Genomic DNA, 18,926 nt, shown 5'->3' with positions numbered 1-18,926 from the left:
CACACCCCGCCCGCCACCACAGACCCCCGGCCAGGGCGGTCACGCGGCGCGCCGAAGGCGTGGCCTGGGATTCCCGGGGAGGGGAGGGCGCTGTGTGTCCTTGGGCCGAGAGGGGAGGTGACTCCGGCCGAGGAGGAGGACGCAGAATGAGGGCCCTGCGGGTGAGGGCCCCCAAGGGCCGGGCCGGGGAACCTAACCCGGAAGCCCTCGCCCCAATACGAGACTCACTAAACATCCCGAGATCTGGGGCCTTGGAACGTGAGCCCCCTCAGGGTTCGGGACTCCCTCCTAAACAGCCTGGGACCCTCAACGCCCGCCTCCTAACCCAAGGGCTTCTGAGACAGCCGGGGACCCCTAACATGGCCCAGCGGCCCGGTTTGAGCTTCTTCCCTTCATCCAGGGCCCCTTTAACATCTCGCGACGTAGGCCCTGGGAACTTAACACCGCTTCCCGTCCCCCGGACTTCTTAGGCAGTATGGAAAGCCCACTAGGCACCCGGATCCAGGAGTAGATCATTCCCGGGACTTGGGCTCCCCCCGTTAATCTAGGAAACCCTCCCCACCAAAAAACAAACAAACAAAAAAACCCCACCATCTCGGGACTTGGACCCGCAGAACAAGTGCCCCTTCTGGGTCGGCTCCTCTTCCAGGACCCTCTAGACAACCGGGAAACCTCTAAGCCAGCCTCTCTAGGCGCGAGTCCCCTTTTTCTGGGCCTTTCTCGGCAGAAGCCCTTCCCTCCTCGCACTGGCAGTTCGGATCTTGCCTTTGAGACATACGCAAGGAATGGGGCAGTCCCGGTGTCCGGGCCTCAGAGAGCCCGTACCCTCTTCCCACCCCGCACAGCCAGGCCCTCTGGGGACACCCTTTCAGGTGTCTCCGATACCCATCCACTTCCTCCCCGCCAGGTCTCCCAGGCGCTGGTTCGCTCTTTCAGCTCAACCGCCCGGAACCGCTTCCAGAACCGAGTGGCTGAGAAACAGAAACTCTTCCAGGTAGGCGGAGCAGGAGTGGGGAGAGGGGGAAGAACCCAGACCCCAGGCTCGGTCCTGGAGCAGAGTAGGGGGAGACGGGATATAGGGATATAGTCCACAGAGCAACCTGTACCCGTCTCTCATCCGATGCCTCCACCACCCAGGCGGACAATGACCTTCCGGTGCACTTGAAGGGCGGGGGAACCGACAACATCCTGTACCGAGTGACCATGGGGCTCTGTCTAGGGGGTGAGTGCCGGACAGCCACCGTCTGAGCTGTTGGGGGAGGTGGCGGGCTCGAGCTGGAGTGAGGAAGGGTCTGGTTCCCAGGCTGAGGTTTGGGGAGAGGGCTAGGGGCTGGGCAGAGGCTTAGGGAGAGGACTGAATTCTGAGCTGGCCAGGTTTGGGGATGGTCCAGGAGCCCAGGCTAGCAGATAGGGAGGGAGCACCTAGGGCTTGGGCTTCTGTCCCAGGAGGGGGTGTGGGGCCCAGGCAGGAACCGTGAGGAAAGTTGGCAGCCTGGTTTGGATCAAGGCTAGGGGATTCTCCACCTGAAGTGCAGTTTGGGAAGGGAGCTGGGGTCTGAACTGGAGCTGGGATCCAGACTGATGATTGAGGAGCCTGCAGAGGGGCTTTAAAAGCTGAGATGGGGTCCAGAGAGGCAATTAGGATCTCACGCTGTCACCCTCCTCCCTCCCTAGGTACCGCCTATAGCCTGTACTGCCTTGGCTGGGCCTCCTTCCCTCACAAGAAGTGAGACCAAGAAGCTTGCAGAACCTGCACAAGCATTAATAAATATGCTGGCTCTTTGGGGAACCCAGTCCAGCTGTGGCCTCCATTTGTTTGTACCCCGCCCATCTTCCCACCACCAAGGAATCGCCACACTAGGACAGCCCATTGCCCCAGCCCTGAGTCCCTCATGCTGGAGAATGACTACAAGGCTACTCATAGGATATTGCTGCCTCTCAGCCCTCCTGAGGGGCTGGGGAGCCCAAACAGTACCCCTGGGCTGCCTTGCAGGGCTTGGGGATCTGGGATCATGTCCTGGAACTCGAGAGGGGCTCTATTCTGGTATCAGGCAGCCCTTCTCCCTGCAGAGGCTCAAGGGCGGGAAGGAAGATACTGAGCATGGTCCATGACACAACAGAGGCAGAGGTAAGTGAGGACAGACTCACTCAGGACAGAGCCAAGAGGGAGCAAGCATGGCCTTGGGGAACAGAGCGGGGAGAGGGGGTGCAATACTGAGACCTCCCAAGGGCCTGGCTCTTACAGCAGAAGCACAGATTGCCCAGGCTTCTGGGTCCCAGTCTCAGCCTCCACAGGATCTGTAAGGGATCTCAGCAAGATTGAGACTGCAGCTCAACCAGAATCCAGTATGAGAAAAAGGACAAAGACAAGAAGAGGGATAGACATGAGACAGACCGAACCACCCCCGTACTCTAGGACCTAGACTTCCCTCTGCCCCCGACAGAGACAGAGCCACCCCTCGACGCTCAGAACAGGAAGCAGATCTCCGAGCAGCAACCGGGGTGCTTTTATTTCCTCCTGGGCCTGGCAGGCTGAGAGCAGAGGCAGACAAAGGCACAGGGGCACCTGGGCCTGTTAGGGCCTAGAGTTTGGCTGCCAGGGTGGTAAGTGTGAACAGGTGTGCCAGAGTGTGCAGGGACTGGAGTGACCCTCCGGGAACCAAGAGAAGGGCCCTTGGGGTGTGGAAACCACGTAACTGTTGGGTTTGGCACAGGTGCATGAGGCAGGTTGTGGAGTGGGTGTGGGATGGGTGTACCGGGGGTGGGGTGACCCTCGGGACAGGGTGTGTTGGAGTTTCTCAGAGCCACAGGTAACTCAGGGCATGGCATGTCGGGGCATGTTGGGCCCCGGCTGTTGACTAAGAAGCTGAGTGCCAAGGGTTGGGGGAACCAAGGTCAGTAGGGCCCATGAAGACGAGACTGCAGCCTGGCTCAACCCTGGGAGAGACGGAAGAATCCAAGGTGACTCCTATAGTGAGGTGATGAGGGGGCAGGTCTGGGGTTCCCATTCAGGAATACATGGTCAGCTGCAGCCACTGGGGAGAGGAAGGGCACAGGGTGAGGAGCAGGGAACCAAAGAATAGCAGACACCTTTCTCTGCTCTCCCCCCAGGGGTTGTTGGGAAAACAGGAGGGAGGGAGCCCAAGCTCTGAGTTGGTACAAGGAGCTGAGGGGAAGGGCTCCCCTCCTGGGCACCCACATCCCAGAACGGGAGTTCTTACCTCCTGGATGTTCACCTGAATTTGTCCAGTGCCATCCTTGTCAAGAGATTTGAAGGCACCTAGAGAGGGAAAGGGTTGGGGGATTTGGCTTTTAGGATAAAAATATACAGGGGCACCTGGCTGGCGCAGTCAGTAGAGCATGCGACTCCTGATCTCAGGGTCGTGAGTTTGAGCCCCAAATCGGGTGTGGAGATAACTTAAAAATAAAATCTTAAAAAGAAAAAAAAAAAGATAAAAATATACTAACATATGGGATGATGGTAATAGTGGCTAGCACTTGGAGCACCTGTCTCGTTCAGTTGGTGGAGCATGCAACCCTTGATCTCCGGGTCATGAGTTAAAGCCCCACATTGCATGTAGAGTTTACTTAATTAGAAAAAAAAAAAAATCTATCTATCTATGTATCTATATGAAAAAAATAAAATAGGGGCACCCACTTCCTGCTCCTACTGTCTGGTGTAGTCCCCACTCATGTCCTGAAACCTGACTCCATGTTCCCCACCCAAAGCGAAACCTAGGCAAACCAGGGTCTACACTGTCTTTGCTCCCTCTCTTAACAACTCAGTTACCGCCCTCAAGTATCCACACATGTGGTGTCCTGGACACTGCACTCACTGCAGTTCCTCCTGGCCCTCTTGCTGGTAAATCTAAAGGCCATTTCTTAGGCCTTCTCATAAGTGACTTTTGGAATCATCTGCCCTTATTGTCCATTCCCCCTTCCCTTCATGTCCCTGACATACCTGCCCCTTTTTCTCTACCCATGGTTGGTTGGTTTGTTTATTTTTTAAAGATTTTATTTATTTGACACAGAGAGAGAGAGAGCAGGAACACAAGCAGGGGGAGTGGGAGAGGGAGAAGCAGGTTTCCGCAGAGCAGAGAGCCCGATGTGGGGCTCGATCCCAGGACGCTGGGATCATGACCTAAGCCGAAGGCAGGCGCTTAACGACTGAGCCACCCAGGCACCCCTCTACCCACGGTTTAAATGCTTTGCCCTCCCTGGGCTCTTCCAGAGGCTGAGATCTTCCTAAAGCCAAACCTGACCCCATCCTTCCTCTGCCTAGAACCTGCTATGGCTCTCCATTGCCCCCAGTAATGTCGGAGCACCCCTGAACATGGCACTCACAGCCCTGCATGGCCTGACCATGCCGATTGCTCCTGCTTCCTTTTACTCAGTTCTCTCAGATCCAAGTTCAAATTCTGGCTTTGCAACTTCCTAGCTGAGTGGCTGGGAGCAAGCAGTTTTGCCTCCTTGAACCCTAGGTTCCTCCTCCAGAAAATGGGGACAATAATTCCCACTTGACCGTGGTCTTAAAGATTCAGTGCATTCATGTTCATGAGAGCCCTCACAATCCAGCCCCTACTAACCCCTCCCAGCCTTATGTCTCTGCATCCCAACCCCTCTCCAGCATTCAGAATTGAGTTCAACAAAAAACACCAAAAGCACTGCCTTCTCTTTCCCTTTGCACAGGCTGTTCCCACAGCAACACTTGTCTCCACTCTCTCCCTGGGGTCACTCCTCTTCATCCCTCAATTCACACCTGTCATCCTCCAGGAAGCCCTTCTTGACCTCAGAGTCTGCATCGAGTGCCTCCTAGGTTCAGATAGCTCACTGGGCTTTCCCATTAACAAATCTAAACCCACTCGGCCCTGAGCTTCTCCTCCCAGGCCTGATCACTGCCCTGAGCTTCCCCTATCCCAACTGTAACCATTCTGAGCAGTCACCGTCTGGTGATTTGCCTCTCCTCCAGTGGACTGTGAGTGACGTGAAGGCGGGAACTGGGCTGTTGCTGTCCCTGGAATTGCTCACCTCGGGGTCAGGCTCAGAGAAGACCCTGGCCAAAGGAGGTGGGACAAATTCCCACCCAGGAAGAGAGCTAGGGTGTCACTCACGGAACATGGCGTCCAGCCTGACCAGGCAGCTGATGAAGTTGTCAAAATCCATGTTCCCTCCTTCATCAGAGTAGCGTCGGATGATCATGTTGTAGAGATGTTCATTCAGGTGGAACCCTGAGAATGGTTTCCTTTCTCAGGTGTGGGGGCCAAAAGGCCCGACCCACTCCCACCCCTAGGATTCAGGCTCAGACCAGCTCATGGGGGGCTGCCTTACCAATGCCACCCCAGTCATACCATATCCCTGTCAGCCATACCTGCTGCCTCAAAGGCCCCTGGGAGTTCACTGCTGCAGATGGTACCTGAACGGTCAAGGTCAAACTGTTTGTATATGGCCTGTGGGGACAGGGAGGTAAGGATTCAATTGAACATCATAGGGCATGGCATCTTCATGGCTTGAGGTCTTTTGAGTTTGAGGTCACCACGCACCTGCCACTTTTTGATGTTGTTCCACAAGTACTTGAATTCTTGGAAGCCCAGCTTGCCAGTGGTGTCACTCTGGTGGAGGGGTGTTAAGAATAGTGTAATGACTATACCCAGATGCATGCGCTGTATGCACTGTGATCATGACCAAGCAGGGGAGTCTAGGCTAAAACCTTGGATATGGTTTGACTTTTCTTTTTATCCATATGTAGTTTAGTTCATGTTTCTTTTTTTTTTAAGATTTTGGGGGCTCCTGGCTGGCTCAGTTGGAAGAACATGCAACTCTTGATCTCAGGGTCGTGAGTTTGAGACCCACATTGGGTGTAGAGATTACTAAATAAATATATATTTTATTTTTAAGTAAAATAAATTAAAAATAAGGCATAACCATAACTTCTCTAAACTATAAATTCCTCACCTAAAAATAGTAACTAACTTCTCATTTATAAACATTTTTTTTTAAGTTCCAGCATTTTTTTAAATTTTTTTAAAGATTTTATTTATCTGAGAGAGAGAGAGAGGGATCGAGAGAGAGAAGAAGCAGGGGGAGAGGCAGAGGAAAAGGGAGAAGCAGACTGCCCGCTGAGCAGGGAGCCCACCGTGGGGCTTGATCCCAGGACTCCAGGATCATGACCTGAGCCAAAGTCAGATGCTTAACTGAGCCACCTAGGTGCCCTCATGTATAAAATTCTTTTTTTTTTTAAGATTTTATTTATTTATTTGACAGAGAGAGACACAGCGAGAGAGGGAACACAAGCAGGGGGAGGGGGAGAGGGACAAGCAGGCCTCCAGGTGGAGCAGGGACCCCGATATGGGGCTCTATCCCAGAACCCTGGGATCCTGACCTGAGCAGAAGGCAGACGCTTAACTACTGAGCTACCCAGGCACCCCTAAAATTCTTAATAGCAATTCAATTTCATGAATGTCAGGACATGTGAAAAACAAGGGTATCTTAGAACTCTAAGGAAATCAGGTGATGACAGTACATACCTGCTGGGTTTGTGATATAAGCAGAATGAGATAAAGCCCTTAGCTCAGGGGCTAATGTTTGATAAACTCTCAATAATAATGATGGCCAAGATTTATCAAGTTACCTAGTACATGCCAGGCAGTGCTAAGCTTCTCAGGAACATCACTTTTCTCACTAAATCCTTAAGACACCAGCCTCACCAGTATTATTCCCCAGTCACAGCAAAAGAAACCGATTCAGAGATGAACATCTACCTAAGATCATAGTAGCAGCTAATGTGTACAGACCTCTTACCATGTGCTACATGCTGTGCTAAACCTTTTGCATGTAGCTCCAATTCAGTTTCACCATTATCATTCACTTCATTTTACAGACAGGCAAAATGAGGCACAAAGAGGCTCAATAACCTTGCTAAGCGGCACAGCCAAGCTTGTAGAACTCTGTGCAACATATGTATGTGATCACATGACAACACACGTGTCTACATTTTCTCTATGTGCTGAGCGTGCACGTATCCAAGATCAGCTAATGACTGGCCCATGTGCAAACATGCATGTGTGTTCCTGTGAACATGCCTTCACGTATCTTCACTTATACGGTGTGCCCTTGTATACATGTGCACGTATACGGCCACACCTACAGCAGTTATAAGCTTGGGTTCTTGGGGCACCTGGCTGGCTCAGTCGGTAGAGCATGCGACTCTTGATCTCCCCGTCCTGAGTTCAAGCCCCACGTTGGGTGTAGTACTTACTTAAAAAAAAAAAAAGAGAGAAAGAAAGAAAATAAGCTTGGGCTCTCAAGCCTAGAAGACCTGAGTCCAAATTCCTATCCTGGCACTTACTCTTTTCATATACCTTCAGACAAATGATTGCCTCTCTCTGAGTCTCAATTTCTTTGCCTACAAAATGAACTCTAACAATTCTGCCTTTTTGGGATGCCTGGGTGGCTCGGGAGGTTAAGTGTCTGCCTTCAGCTCAGGTCATGATCCTAGGGTCCTGGGATCGAGTTGCCGAGCAAGGAGCCTGCTTCTCCCTCTGCCTGGCTCTCCCCCTGCTTGTGCTCTCTCTCTGACAAATAGACAAAAATCTTAAAAAAAAAAAAAAAAAATCTGCCTGTTTAACATCATGGCTGTGACGCGCCAGCTGATGTTACTATTTATTGCCACAAGGCCTGGTGTGTGGTAGTGGGTGTGTGTTCTGATATATGCATGTCCACGTTTGTGGGTGTGCAAGCTACACCCTGGCTGTCCCAACCATGCTCTCACAAAACTCCTTCACCCAGGGCTCCAGTCAGATTGCCCCCAAGGATACATCCATCACGGCCACCATGCTGCGACATGTGTCAATGCCAAAGCCATCAGTTTTCAGATCAGGGTCTGTGGGGGACAGGTTGAAAGTCAGAGGCCAGAGGTCACAGCTACCCCAGCGCCCATGACTCTAAACCTGCCCTATATGTTGAGCACAATAACTCACGTCGGGTTACGACCTTGTTGAGAATGTTCATGAGTTCTGTGGCACTGACCTCCATGTCCTGTGGGGAAAAGTCAGGGATGGTTAAAAGGGAAGAGTGTCATGAGGGAGAATGGGGATTCTTTGGGGATTGCCATTGTTGAGTGTGTGTGCAAGGGCAGCCCAAAGGAAGGCATAGAGAAGTTAGGACAAGGATGGGGGCCCAGGGTTACTTACATCTCCAGCCAGCTGGGCAAACAGCCTCCGGAACTGCTGGACCTCCTCGCTCTCATTGGCCTCAATGTTGGAGTAATGGGTGCGTGGAGGCTACAGAGGGAGAGGATCTCAGAGCGAGTGGGGTAGGGGTGCCCTGGCCAGGACAGCCCTAGGTGGGAAAGTCAGAGTGGGCTTGGTGGCTGGGTGATCAAAGGAATGAGAGATGGTCAGTGGACAGTGGCTATAGCTAAGATCCATGACTATGTTTGGGGACATGGCAAGGGAGAGACTTAATGAGAGGAATTTCATAAGAGGGACAAAGGGACAATGATGGATGCTGAAAAAGGCCTCGGAGTGAGAAGCAGGGTCTCTGATTATGGAGGGGGGTGCTTACCGGAGGCTCTGGGTTGTACTGTGCAGCTGCCTCACTGAGGGGAGACAAATAAGGGAGTTAGCGCCAGTGGGCGGGGCCTCCAAAGACCACCGCAGCCCCCGTGCCCCAACCCCCCAAACCCCAGCCCACCACCCTCCCTACCTCTCCCTCTGCTTGACTTATCTGTCCTTGTCCTCACCCGTTCCTATCTTTGCTGCTCTGGCTGCACCTGGCAGGAAACTCAGAGCCCCGACCCCACAGTAGGCGCCACTCCTGCCAGGGCACACCTGCCCAATGGCAGATTCCTCAACAGATCCAGCCCCTTCGACAGCTCAGCTTCATAGAAGCTCTGACCCAGCTTCCTGGGGCTTCACCCTCCTCAGGTCCCTTCTGTCTAGGAACCGACTCCATCCTATGGCTTCCTAAACGCCTGTGTCTTCCCAACACCCCACCCCAGCTCCATGAGTTCCCACCCCTTCGAGGGGTGGCCATGGTTAATTAGGCCCCTAACGACAACCTGCTCCACCTCCACCAGGTCATATTTCTATTTTAATCCAGACAGTTCCCAGACAGACCCAGCCCCTTCAAGATCATTTCCCCTATCCCATTAGGCCTCGGCCTCTTCTGGGTCCACCCCCTCACTGACCCACTACGACGGCCATGCGGGTGCCCCCATAAGGCAAGTCATGCCGGCCTGAAGAGACCCCAAGCCTCATCGGCTCCGCCCCCTAACGTTCGTCGCCCGGGTAGCTGGAAGCAGGCATTAAGCCCCACCTCCCGAAACCCCAGCCGCGCCCCATCAGATCGTCCCCTCAACAGTCAGACTCCGCCCATGTCAAGCCCCGCCTCCTGAACTGCCATCAGCCTCCTTACGGTCAGCCCCCTCCAGGCGGATCCCGCAGCCCAGGCCCAGCCCAGCCTAATTAAGACTGCAGGTCAGCCGCCAGGTTACCTCAATCTATGCAGGCGGGACATGCTCCTCCGCCAGGCCCCTCCCCTCTTCGGGCCCCGCCTTACCTGATGGCACTAATGACCCCGCCCAGGATGCGCATGGCAGTTCCGCCACCGCCGCCGCCTCCGCCGCCGCCGCCGCCGCCGCCTCCGCCGCCTCCTCCCGCTCCGCTGATCAGGCCTCCGATCACATTCCCCAGGCCCCCGCCCAGGCCCCCGCCTCCCCCGCCGCCGCCTCCCTTCAAGAACGAGTTAACCAGGAACATGGCTGCAAATTAAGATTCCTGAGGGGGGAAAAAAGGGGTCAAAAGGCCGCATCGCCATTGAGCCCGCTCCCTCCACACAAAAATACGCCTTTCTGGCAGCTGGACTTCGGGGGAGTAATATATGGCCTCCGGGCGGGAACTTATCCTCCGGCTGGGGCTTGAGGGTCCGTTTGGGATGGGGTCGGGGCTTCTGGAGTAGTGTAGTTCTCGGATGGGTGGGATAGGGACGGAAGATCGGGTTTGAAATCCCCTCTGGGTCCAAAGGATCTCCGTCTAGCTAGAGGGACCCTGGACTCAGTCTATGCATAGGCATCATTAAGGGTAAGGGTCCCGGTCTGGTGGGGTTCTCAAGATGGGGGCCCAAGTTGGTGTGAGGCATCTTTGACGTGTCTGGGCACACGAATCTGAGATCGAGCCCCAGAACTGGACTTTGGGGTCTTGGGCGGGTCAGGGGCGCCGATCAGAGATTCTCCACCTGGAGGCCTCTGGGGCAGGGTTTAGGAAATCCCAGAATGTGAGCCTGAGGGTTTCGAGTACTCCCAGCAGCGGGATTAATTGTCACCGCTGGTTCTGTGCGCTCGGGTCTAAGACTGTTGGTATGAATTCCGGGGCCCGGGATAACGGGGTTCCCATTATAATTTAGAAAACGGATCTAAGGATCGTGGTTCTGGGTACCCCACCCTGGGCAGAAATGTGTGGGATCTCTCAAATCCATGGGCTCGAATTTTAGATCCTGAGGCAGAGGGTAGAAGAGTCCCCGCGGCGGGATAACTCGGTGCCGGACAGACTGGGGCTTCAAATCTGAGATCATGGGTCTGGGCGACCCCTGAGATCAGGACTTAAGGGTTTCGTGGGATATGGGGGCCGCAAGGACCGGGATTACGGAGTACAGGGGTAACCCAGATCGGGCGCTCACCGCCTCGCTCACACGTCCTCCGGTCCGTTCGTCCGAGCTGCTCCCGGGCCTCTGGCCGCGTCCGGCTCCGTAGGGCGGGGCCGGTGACTCAGGCTGCCTGGACCGGGTTAGGCTCTGCGGGGCGGCCCACCAAGCATCCGCGCGGTCCTAAAGCCTGCACTGAAGCTGCGCCTGCGTGCGCCGGGCCCGCCTCACGTAACGGGATGCGGCCGCCGCGGCTCCGCCCCGCTCGTTTCCTGAGCTGTGGCTTCCGACCCCGCCCAGACTCCAGAGGTCTGAGTTCGTCCCCTGTTTTCCAGGTCAGGTGAATGAATCCACGGGGGAAGTTCAGTCGCCACGGCCCAGATCACCCCCTACTGTTGCAGTGTGGATTCGCTTCCATGCGGCCACGGGTGCGGTTTTCGGTCCGCTGGAAAAGGGACTCCTGGCACGCGGCCCCTGTCCTAGCCTTGTCGCGACAAAGCATCTGGACACCCGAATTTTGTTTGGCCCACAGCCCGGGGACAAGCGCCCGCATTTGGGGCGGGGACTAAGGCTAGACTAGATTTCCCGGGACCCTGCAGCAACCCGCATGGCGGTCAAACTGCGGGAGGGACTTTGCCGCCTACAAAAGTCGCCTGTGCCTCCTCCACCCGCACCTTTTTACCCCGAGTCAGGGTCGCCAAGTGTCGCCTCCTTCTTCCCATCTCTATAGAGGGGCCTGGGCACAGGAAGAGTCCCTCTGGCCACGGCCTGGTTTCTGAGGCTAGATGTTCCCGAGATCTGGTGGAGGAGTAGGGGCTGGGGAATGCAGAAGCGGGCAGGGAAAATGGCGACTGAAACCTCCTTTGGAGATCGTTCGCTCTCGGGCTCCAGCCTCCAAACTTCAGGGCTCCTCAGAGGGAGTTAAATCTGGTTCCCAGGCATTCTGGATGTCTGGCCCTTAGAATCTCCCCTGGAGGCTGGCTTAGCTTGAGTCTGAATCCTGGCTCTGCTATTTAATAAGTGGGATCCTTTGGGCTCCGAGCAAGGCTGTTTTTTGTTTTGGTTTGTTTAAGCAAGGACTTAATAATCTGTAAAATGAGAACAGGGGTTCCCATTCCCCTGCAGAATTAAGTGGTAAACGCTTAGTAGAGAGGAATCATTTTGTGTGCCTGTACCCATGTTCCCTCCTCCTGCAGCCCACCTGGATTCCTCAGGTGGTTGACTGACTCACCCTTAGATAATACTGATAAAAATAACTGCCAAGCACTCTCCTGAGCACTTTACATATAACCATGCCCTTATAACAGTCCTATGGAATGGATGTATGCAGCATTTCCATTTTACAAATAAACTGACTCAGGGTAAACTCCCTAGCCTGTAACCTTAACCACTACCCTAATGCATTGACTTTTCAGTAATATAATTAGTACTGGGGCACCTGGCTAGCTGAGTGGGAAGAGCATGAAACTCTTGATCTCGGGGTCATGAGTTTGAGCCCCACATTGGGTGTAGAGATTACTAAAAACAATGAACTTAAAAAAAATAATATAATTAATATGATAATAGCCCATTTAACAAGATCACCACAGACAAAACTGCATTAGGAGCCAGGCCAAGGAATTGCTACACAAGCCTTGCCTATGAAGCAGGATCTTACAGGAGAGAAACCTGGAGGCCGGGTCACTTGCCCGAGGTCACACAGGATGGCAGAACCAGGTGTAAACCTGGGCATGGCTGATGCCAAAACTTTTGGTGATGACTCATCCAAATTCCCTTCTCACCACACCCTTCCCTGCCACACTGGAAAGCTTCCGCTGTCTGCCCTCTCCAGGACTCACTTGCTGCCAGGCCTTTGCCTGGGCTGTGTCCTCGACCTGGAACACTCCTGACTTTTTTACCTGGTGATGTAGGTACTCAGGCTTGGGTGTCAGCTCAGGAGTCACTTCTAGGAAGCACTCCCTGTCTCCTCCCCCACCCGAGACTGGGTGAGGCTTGCAGTTGCTTGCTTGTAACTTATACTTTCTCGTAACACACGCTGCCATCTCATGCCACTTACTGTCACCTAGATCAGTCTCCCTGACCCCTTAGCCCTGGCCAGTTCCAAGCCTCAGTGGGATCCTCTGTACCCCACTCATGCCATAGAGGATCTCCACCAAATACATGGTTAAATTCCATCTCTAGGCTGTTAATAACCAGATTTCTGTCTTCCACCCAGACATCTCCAGGCTCCTACAAACTGCATTCTCCTCACCTTCTCCGTGGGGATCTTAGAAGTGTCTCAAACTTCACACATCCTAAACTGAGCTTCTGACTTCCAAACCTGCTCCCTCCCCCACTTCCCCATCTAGGTTGATGGCACCTCTGTCCAGGATCATCCCTGACCTCTCTTCCACACCTACTCCAACCTGTCAGGAAACCTGCACTGGCCCAGGCACTACCTCCACCAGCACTGGCCCAGGCTCCATCCTCCCAGTCCTGGACACCACAGCAGCTCCTCCCTGGGCTCCCTGCTCCCCTGCCTGCCCTCACGCTCTGCTCCCCATCTGCAGCCAGAGGGAGCCTGTGACACCCTGAGTCAGGTCAGGGCCATCCCTTGGCTGCACCTCTCTCCTCTTAAGAAGTCAAAGTCCTCACCATGGTCACTAAGCTAGGGATCTGTCCTGTCACCTCTTTGACCTCACCTCCTCCCTCTTAAGAAAGTGAGAAGAAACCCACCCTACTGGCAGCTTAACCTGGATGTTCCCAGCTGAACACTGACAAGAAGGCTCTGCAAGTGCAGCAATACCCAACCAGCCCATTTCCTGGTGCCCTTGAGGGCTGCTACCCCATTACCAAGGCCCTCACTAGCCACACCTTAGTGCCTCACCTCTTAGTGTCTCAAATCTGCATATTAGTCGCCTCACGAAGGTCCGTTCAGATCTTTGATTTAAGGCCCACACTCCCCACCCCACCCCACCCCTACACTGCCTTTATCATTTATCACCTATTAACATAATGTATAGTTTATTTATCCAGTTCTTTGTCTTTCTCCCCCACTAGAATATTAGCTCCTCAAGGGGCTGCTCCCTGTCTTGTTCACTGCTGTGTACCTACTTCCTAGAACATGCCTGGCACATCTTAGGTACTCAGTAAATATTTGTGGAATGAATAAAATGTTTTGGGTGAAGTTTCTCATTGAATGTCAGCACCATCGATGAGATAGTACAGCAAAAGCCTTACTAAAGCCCTCCACCAACTTCCAGACTCCTTTGAACTCAGGCTTGGTTATCTGACTTGTTTTGGCCAATAAAATGTGAACAGAAATATTGGGAGTGTCACTTTTAATATTTTAAAATTTATTTTATTTAGTTTTTTAAAGATTTTATTTTTAAGTAATCTCTGCACTAAACGTGGGGCTCGAACTTACGACCCGATGATCAAGAGTTACATGCTACACCAACTGAGCCAGCTGGGTGCCCCTTATTTTATTTTTAAGTAATCTTTATGCCCAATGTGGAGCTTATACTTACAACCCAGAGATCAAGAGTTGTATGCTCTACAGACTAAGCCAGCCAGGTGCTGGTGGGAGTGTCACTTAAAAAAAAAAAAAAAAAGATTTTATTTATTTATTTAAGAGAGAGAGAGAACAAGCATGGGAAGCAGCAGGAAGAGGGAGAAGCAGACTCCCCGCTGAGCAGGGAGCCCGATGTGGGGCTTGATCCCAGGACCCAAAGATCATGACCTGAGCTGAAAGCAGATACTTAACCGACTTAGCCAACCAGGCACTCCCAGAGCGTCACTTTTAAATGTAGCATTCAAAAGCCAGTGCAGGATGCTCTATGCTTTCATCCCCTGCCTAGGCAACTTTGGGAGCTGGACAAGCACAAAGGTGCCACATGAAGGAAGCTAGCTGGAGCCATGGCATGGAGGACATCTGGTTGTTTCTATGAGCAAGAAATAAAATTTGAGGAGTTAGTCTACTAAGGTCTAGGGCTCATTTGTTACTACAGCATAACCTAGCGTATTCTGACTGATGCAGGTAGAAGTTATTACTATCAAGCCAATGAGAAGAGAGATGGGATTACTTGTCCAAGATCACACAGCTGGTAAGTACCAGAGTCAAGATTTAAACTCAGTGGGGGGCCTGGCTGGCTCACTTGGTAGAGAACGTGACTCTTGATCTCGGGGTTGTGGGAGTTCGAGCCCCACGTGGGGCGTAAAGCCTATTTAATTTTTTTTAAGATTTTATTTATTTGAGAGAGCATGAGCAGGGGGGAGAGGGAGAAGCAGGCTCCCCGCTGAGCAGGAAGCCCGACCTGAGCTGAAGGCAGATACTTAACCAACTTAGCCACCCAGGCATCCCAATCTTTGAGTATTCTTAACACTTCCTGAAATGTTGTTAAATTCTGCTTGGACATTTGGTCCTTCCTTCCTCAATCCCTCCTTACCCTCCCTCCCTCCTTTCCTTCCTTCCTTCCTTGTTTTTTATAATAAAAAAAATGGTGTCTTGAAAATCCTTTTAGTAAAATATTTACCCACTTCCTTGATTATTTCCAGGGGCTAAATTCCTAGCAATGTCAGTGATAGATCAACAGATGGGCATATTTTCAGGCTTTGGACTCAAGCTACAAAGTCTTCAGAAAGGTCATTGCCATTCACATCCCAACTGTGGTGGATGGAGTCTCTCATTGCCCCGAACTGTCCTCAGCCTTGGGGAACCATAGTTTAAGATCTTTGCTGATTTGCCAGACAAAAGGAGGTGTCCCAGTATTTTAAGTAACATTCTTGGGTGAATGTGGTTTTCATGTTTTTTTGGCCATTGATATTTCTTCTACAAATTGTTTTTTCATAGTCCATGCCCGTTTTTATTTGTCGGTTTTTCATGTTAATTTCACATTATTTTGTTAATATCTTCATTCACTGAGGATGTTAACCAATTGTCTATCATTTTTGTTGCAAATATACTTCTCTAATGCATATTTACTTCAATTTTGCCCATGCCCTTTTTGGACATATAAAATATTCAGCTCTGAGGTGCCTGGGTGCCTCAGTCAGTTAAGTGTCTGCCTGGGGCTCAGATCATGATCCCAAGGATGGAGCCCCACATCGGGCTTCCCTGCTCAGTGAAGAGTCTCCTTCTCCCTCTCCCTCTGCCCCTTCCCCCACTCTCTCTCTCTCTCTCTTATAAATATAATATTTTAAAAAAATAGAAGATTCAGTTCTTTGTACAGCCTAATTCATCAGTCTTTTCCTTGATGATTTGTTCCCCTCACTGTGTTGAAGTTCAGAATGTCTTTCCCCATCCAGAAGTTATTCAATATTATTATATTGTTGGTAAAAACATCCATTAGATTTTCACTGTGCAATTCCCCCACACACATATTATTCAAATCCAGCTGGAATTTATTTTGTTTTATCATGTAAGATGGGATTCCAAACTGATATTTTTCTCCAAATAAATGAGAGATCAATCCAACTGATGAGACACAATGCTTCTATCTTATAAATTCTTTTTTTTTAAAGATTTTATTTATTTATTTGACAGAGACACAGAGAACACAAGCAGGAGGAGTGGGAGAGGGAGACGCAGGCTTCCCGCTGAGCAGGGAGCCTGATGTGGGGCTCGATCCCAGGACCCTGGGACCATGACCTGAGCCAAAGGCAGACACTTAATGACTGAGCCACCCAGGTGCCCCTACCTTGTAAATTCTTATGTTCTCTAGTCTGGCCAACCATTCTGTTACATTATCCAGTACATTGTTCTTACACTAACACCACACTTTAGATTGTATGAGGACAGGGATTTTGTTTGTTACTGCAGTAGCAACAGTACCTAGTAAGGTTCCTAGAACATGGCAGGATCTCAATAAATATCTATGGGATGAATGAGTAAATGAACACGTGATTGAATGAGTGGATGGATGGGTGAATGAATACAATATGCCAGGCCCGGTGCTGGCATTGTGATTATTTATTTTTTTTAAATTTTTTATTGTTATGTTAATCACCATACATTACATCATTAGTTCTTGATGTAGTGTTCCATGATTGATTGTTTGTGCATAACACCCAGTGCTCCACGCAGAACGTGCCCTCTTGAATACCCATCACCAGGCGAACCCATCCCCCCACCCCCCTCCCCTCTAGAACCCTCAGTTTGTTTTTCAGAGTCCATCGTCTCTCATGGTTCGTCTCCCCCTCCGACTTACTCCCCTTCATTCTCCCCCTCCTGCTATCTTCTTCTTTTTCTTTTTTCTTAACATATCTTGCATTATTTGTTTCAGAAGTACAGATCTGTGATTCAACAGTGTTGCACAATTCACAGCGCTCACCATAGCACATACCCTACCCAATGTCTATCACACAGCCACCCCATCCCTCCCACCCCACCACTCAGCAACACTGTTTGTTTCCTGAGATTAAGAATTCCTCATATCAGTGAGGTCATATGATACATGTCTTTCTCTGATTGACTTATTTCACTCAGCATAACACCCTCCAGTTTAATCCACATCGTTGCAAATGGCAAGATCTCATTCCTTTTGATGGCTGCATAATATTCCATTGTGTATATATAAAACTTCTTCTTTATCCATTCATCTGTCGATGGACATCTTGGCTCTTTCCACACTTTGGCTATTGTGGACATTGCTGCTATAAACATTGGGGTGCATGTACCCCTTCGGATCCCTACATTTGTATCTTTGTGGTAAATACCCAGTAGTGCAATTGCTGGATCGTATGGTAGCTCTATTTTCAAGTGTTTGAGGAACCTCCATACTGTTTTCCAGAGTGGCTGTACCAGCTTGCATTCCCACCAACAGTGTAGGAGGGTTCCCCTTTCTCCACATCCCCGCCAACATCTGTTGTTTCCTGACTTGTTAATTTTAGCCATTCTGACGGGTGTAAGGTGGTATCTCATTGAGGTTTTGATTTGGATTTCCCTGATGCCGAGCGATGTTGAGCACTTTTTCATATGTCTGTTGGCCATTTGGATGTCTTCTTTGGAAAAATGTCTGTTCATGTCTTCTGCCCATTTCTTGATTGGATTATTTGTTCTTTGGGTGTTGAGTTTGATAAGTTCTTTATAGATTTTGGATACTAGCCCTTTATCTGATATGTCATTTGCAAATATTTTCTCCCATTCTGTCGGTTGTCTTTTGGTTTTGTGGACTGTTTCTTTTGCTGTGCAAAAGCTTTTTATCTTGATGATATCCCAATAGTTCATTTTTGCCCTTGCTTCCCTTGCTTTTGGCGATGTTTCTAGGAAGACGTTGCTGCGGCTGAGGTCAAAGAGGTTGCTACCTGTGTTCTCCTTTAGGATTTTGATGGACTCCTGTCTCACGTTTAGGTCTTTCAACCATTTGGAGTTTATTTTTGTGTGTGGTGTAAGGAAATGGTCCAGTTTCATTCTTCTGCATGTGGCTGTCCAATTTTCCCAACACCATTTGTTGAAGAGACGGTCTTTTTTCCATTGGACATTCTTTCCTGCTTTGTCAAAGATGAGTTGACCATAGAGTTGAGGGTCCATTTCTGGGCTCTCGATTCTGTTCCATTTGATCTATGTGTCTGTTTTTGTGCCAGTACCATACTGTCTTGATGATGACAGCTTTGTAATAGAGCTGGAAGTCTGGAATTGTGATGCCGCCAGCTTTGCTTTTCTTTTTCAATATTCCTCTGGCTATTCGGGGTCTCTTCTGGTTCCATACAAATTTTAGGATTATTTGTTCCATTTCTTTGAAAAAAGTGGATGGTATTTTGATGGGGATTGCATTGAATGTGTAGATTGCTCTAGGTAGCATTGACATCTTCACGTTTGTTCTTCCAATCCATGAGCATGGAACATTTTTCCATTTCTTTGTGTCTTCTTCAATTTCTTTCATGAGTATTTTATAGTTTTCTGAGTACAGATCCTTTGCCTCTTTGGTTAAATTTATTCCTAGGTATCTAATGGTTTTGGGTGCAATTGTAAATGGGATTGACTCCTTAATTTCTCTCTCTTCTGTCTTGTTGTTGGTGTATACGAATGCCACTGATTTCTGTGCATTGATTTTATATCCTGCTACTTTACTGAATTCCTGTATGAGTTCTAGCAGTTTTGGGGTGGAGTCTTTTGGGTTTTCCACATACAGTATCATATCAGGCATTGTGATTATTTATGTTGTGAGAAACATATAGTCCCTTCTGCAAAGCCTGTAGCTAGCCAGAAAACATTTCCTTAATCCTGTATCAGTTAGCTTTTACTGCATAACAAATTATCCCAAAATTAGTAGCTTAAAGCAACAATAATTTTTATTATTCTTCATGAT

At 50.4% G+C, this 18,926-nt stretch overlaps 2 protein-coding genes across 4 annotated transcripts; one reads left to right on the top strand and one right to left on the bottom strand.

Moving 5' to 3' along the window:
• The first annotated feature begins 87 nt into the window (after nt 1-87).
• On the top strand, nt 88-1,793 carry LOC113935661 (cytochrome c oxidase subunit 7A1, mitochondrial). Its single transcript, XM_027617985.1, has 4 exons — nt 88-161; nt 908-994; nt 1,138-1,222; nt 1,675-1,793. Exons 1-4 carry the CDS (start codon nt 147-149, stop codon nt 1,728-1,730), a joined length of 243 nt encoding a protein of 80 aa, XP_027473786.1. The 5' UTR covers nt 88-146; the 3' UTR covers nt 1,731-1,793.
• A 692-nt stretch (nt 1,794-2,485) lies between these two features.
• CAPNS1 (calpain small subunit 1) lies at nt 2,486-10,821 on the bottom strand. Of its 3 annotated transcripts, XM_027617930.2 has the most exons (11): nt 10,675-10,821; nt 9,559-9,776; nt 8,563-8,596; nt 8,190-8,279; nt 7,977-8,034; nt 7,815-7,879; nt 5,541-5,609; nt 5,369-5,447; nt 5,112-5,228; nt 3,222-3,280; nt 2,486-3,035 (listed from the first exon to the last, which is right to left on the bottom strand). In XM_027617930.2, the coding sequence occupies exons 2-11, from the start codon at nt 9,756-9,758 to the stop codon at nt 3,009-3,011; spliced, it is 798 nt and encodes a 265-aa protein (XP_027473731.1). In that variant the 5' UTR covers nt 9,759-9,776; nt 10,675-10,821; the 3' UTR covers nt 2,486-3,008. The 3 variants fall into 3 exon arrangements, with proteins under 3 accessions (XP_027473731.1, XP_027473732.1, XP_027473733.1); XM_027617931.1 differs by lacking the exons at nt 9,559-9,776; nt 10,675-10,821 and adding an exon at nt 9,494-9,517; XM_027617932.1 differs by lacking the exons at nt 9,559-9,776; nt 10,675-10,821 and adding an exon at nt 9,188-9,211.
• Between the last annotated feature and the right edge of the window lie 8,105 nt (nt 10,822-18,926).

This window comes from Zalophus californianus, chromosome 17, assembly GCF_009762305.2.
Source record: "Zalophus californianus isolate mZalCal1 chromosome 17, mZalCal1.pri.v2, whole genome shotgun sequence".
Lineage (NCBI taxonomy): Eukaryota > Metazoa > Chordata > Mammalia > Carnivora > Otariidae > Zalophus > Zalophus californianus.
The sequence above is the reverse complement of the archived record's forward strand: the minus strand, read 5'-3'. Positions and strand labels throughout refer to the sequence as shown.

Coding starts and splice junctions, on each gene's coding strand:
- LOC113935661 (XM_027617985.1), top strand. Junction 995..1,137: donor AGAAACAGAAACTCTTCCAG/GTAGGCGGAGCA, acceptor TCCACCACCCAG/GCGGACAATGACCTTCCGGT. Junction 1,223..1,674: donor CATGGGGCTCTGTCTAGGGG/GTGAGTGCCGGA, acceptor CTCCCTCCCTAG/GTACCGCCTATAGCCTGTAC.
- CAPNS1 (XM_027617930.2), bottom strand. CDS start 9,758: ATGTTCCTGGTTAACTCGTTCTTGAAGGGAGGCGGCGGCGGGGGAGGC. Junction 8,597..9,558: donor GGGGTCATTAGTGCCATCAG/GTAAGGCGGGGC, acceptor GTCTCCCCTCAG/TGAGGCAGCTGCACAGTACA. Junction 5,610..7,814: donor GCATGGTGGCCGTGATGGAT/GTATCCTTGGGG, acceptor CCCCTCCACCAG/AGTGACACCACTGGCAAGCT.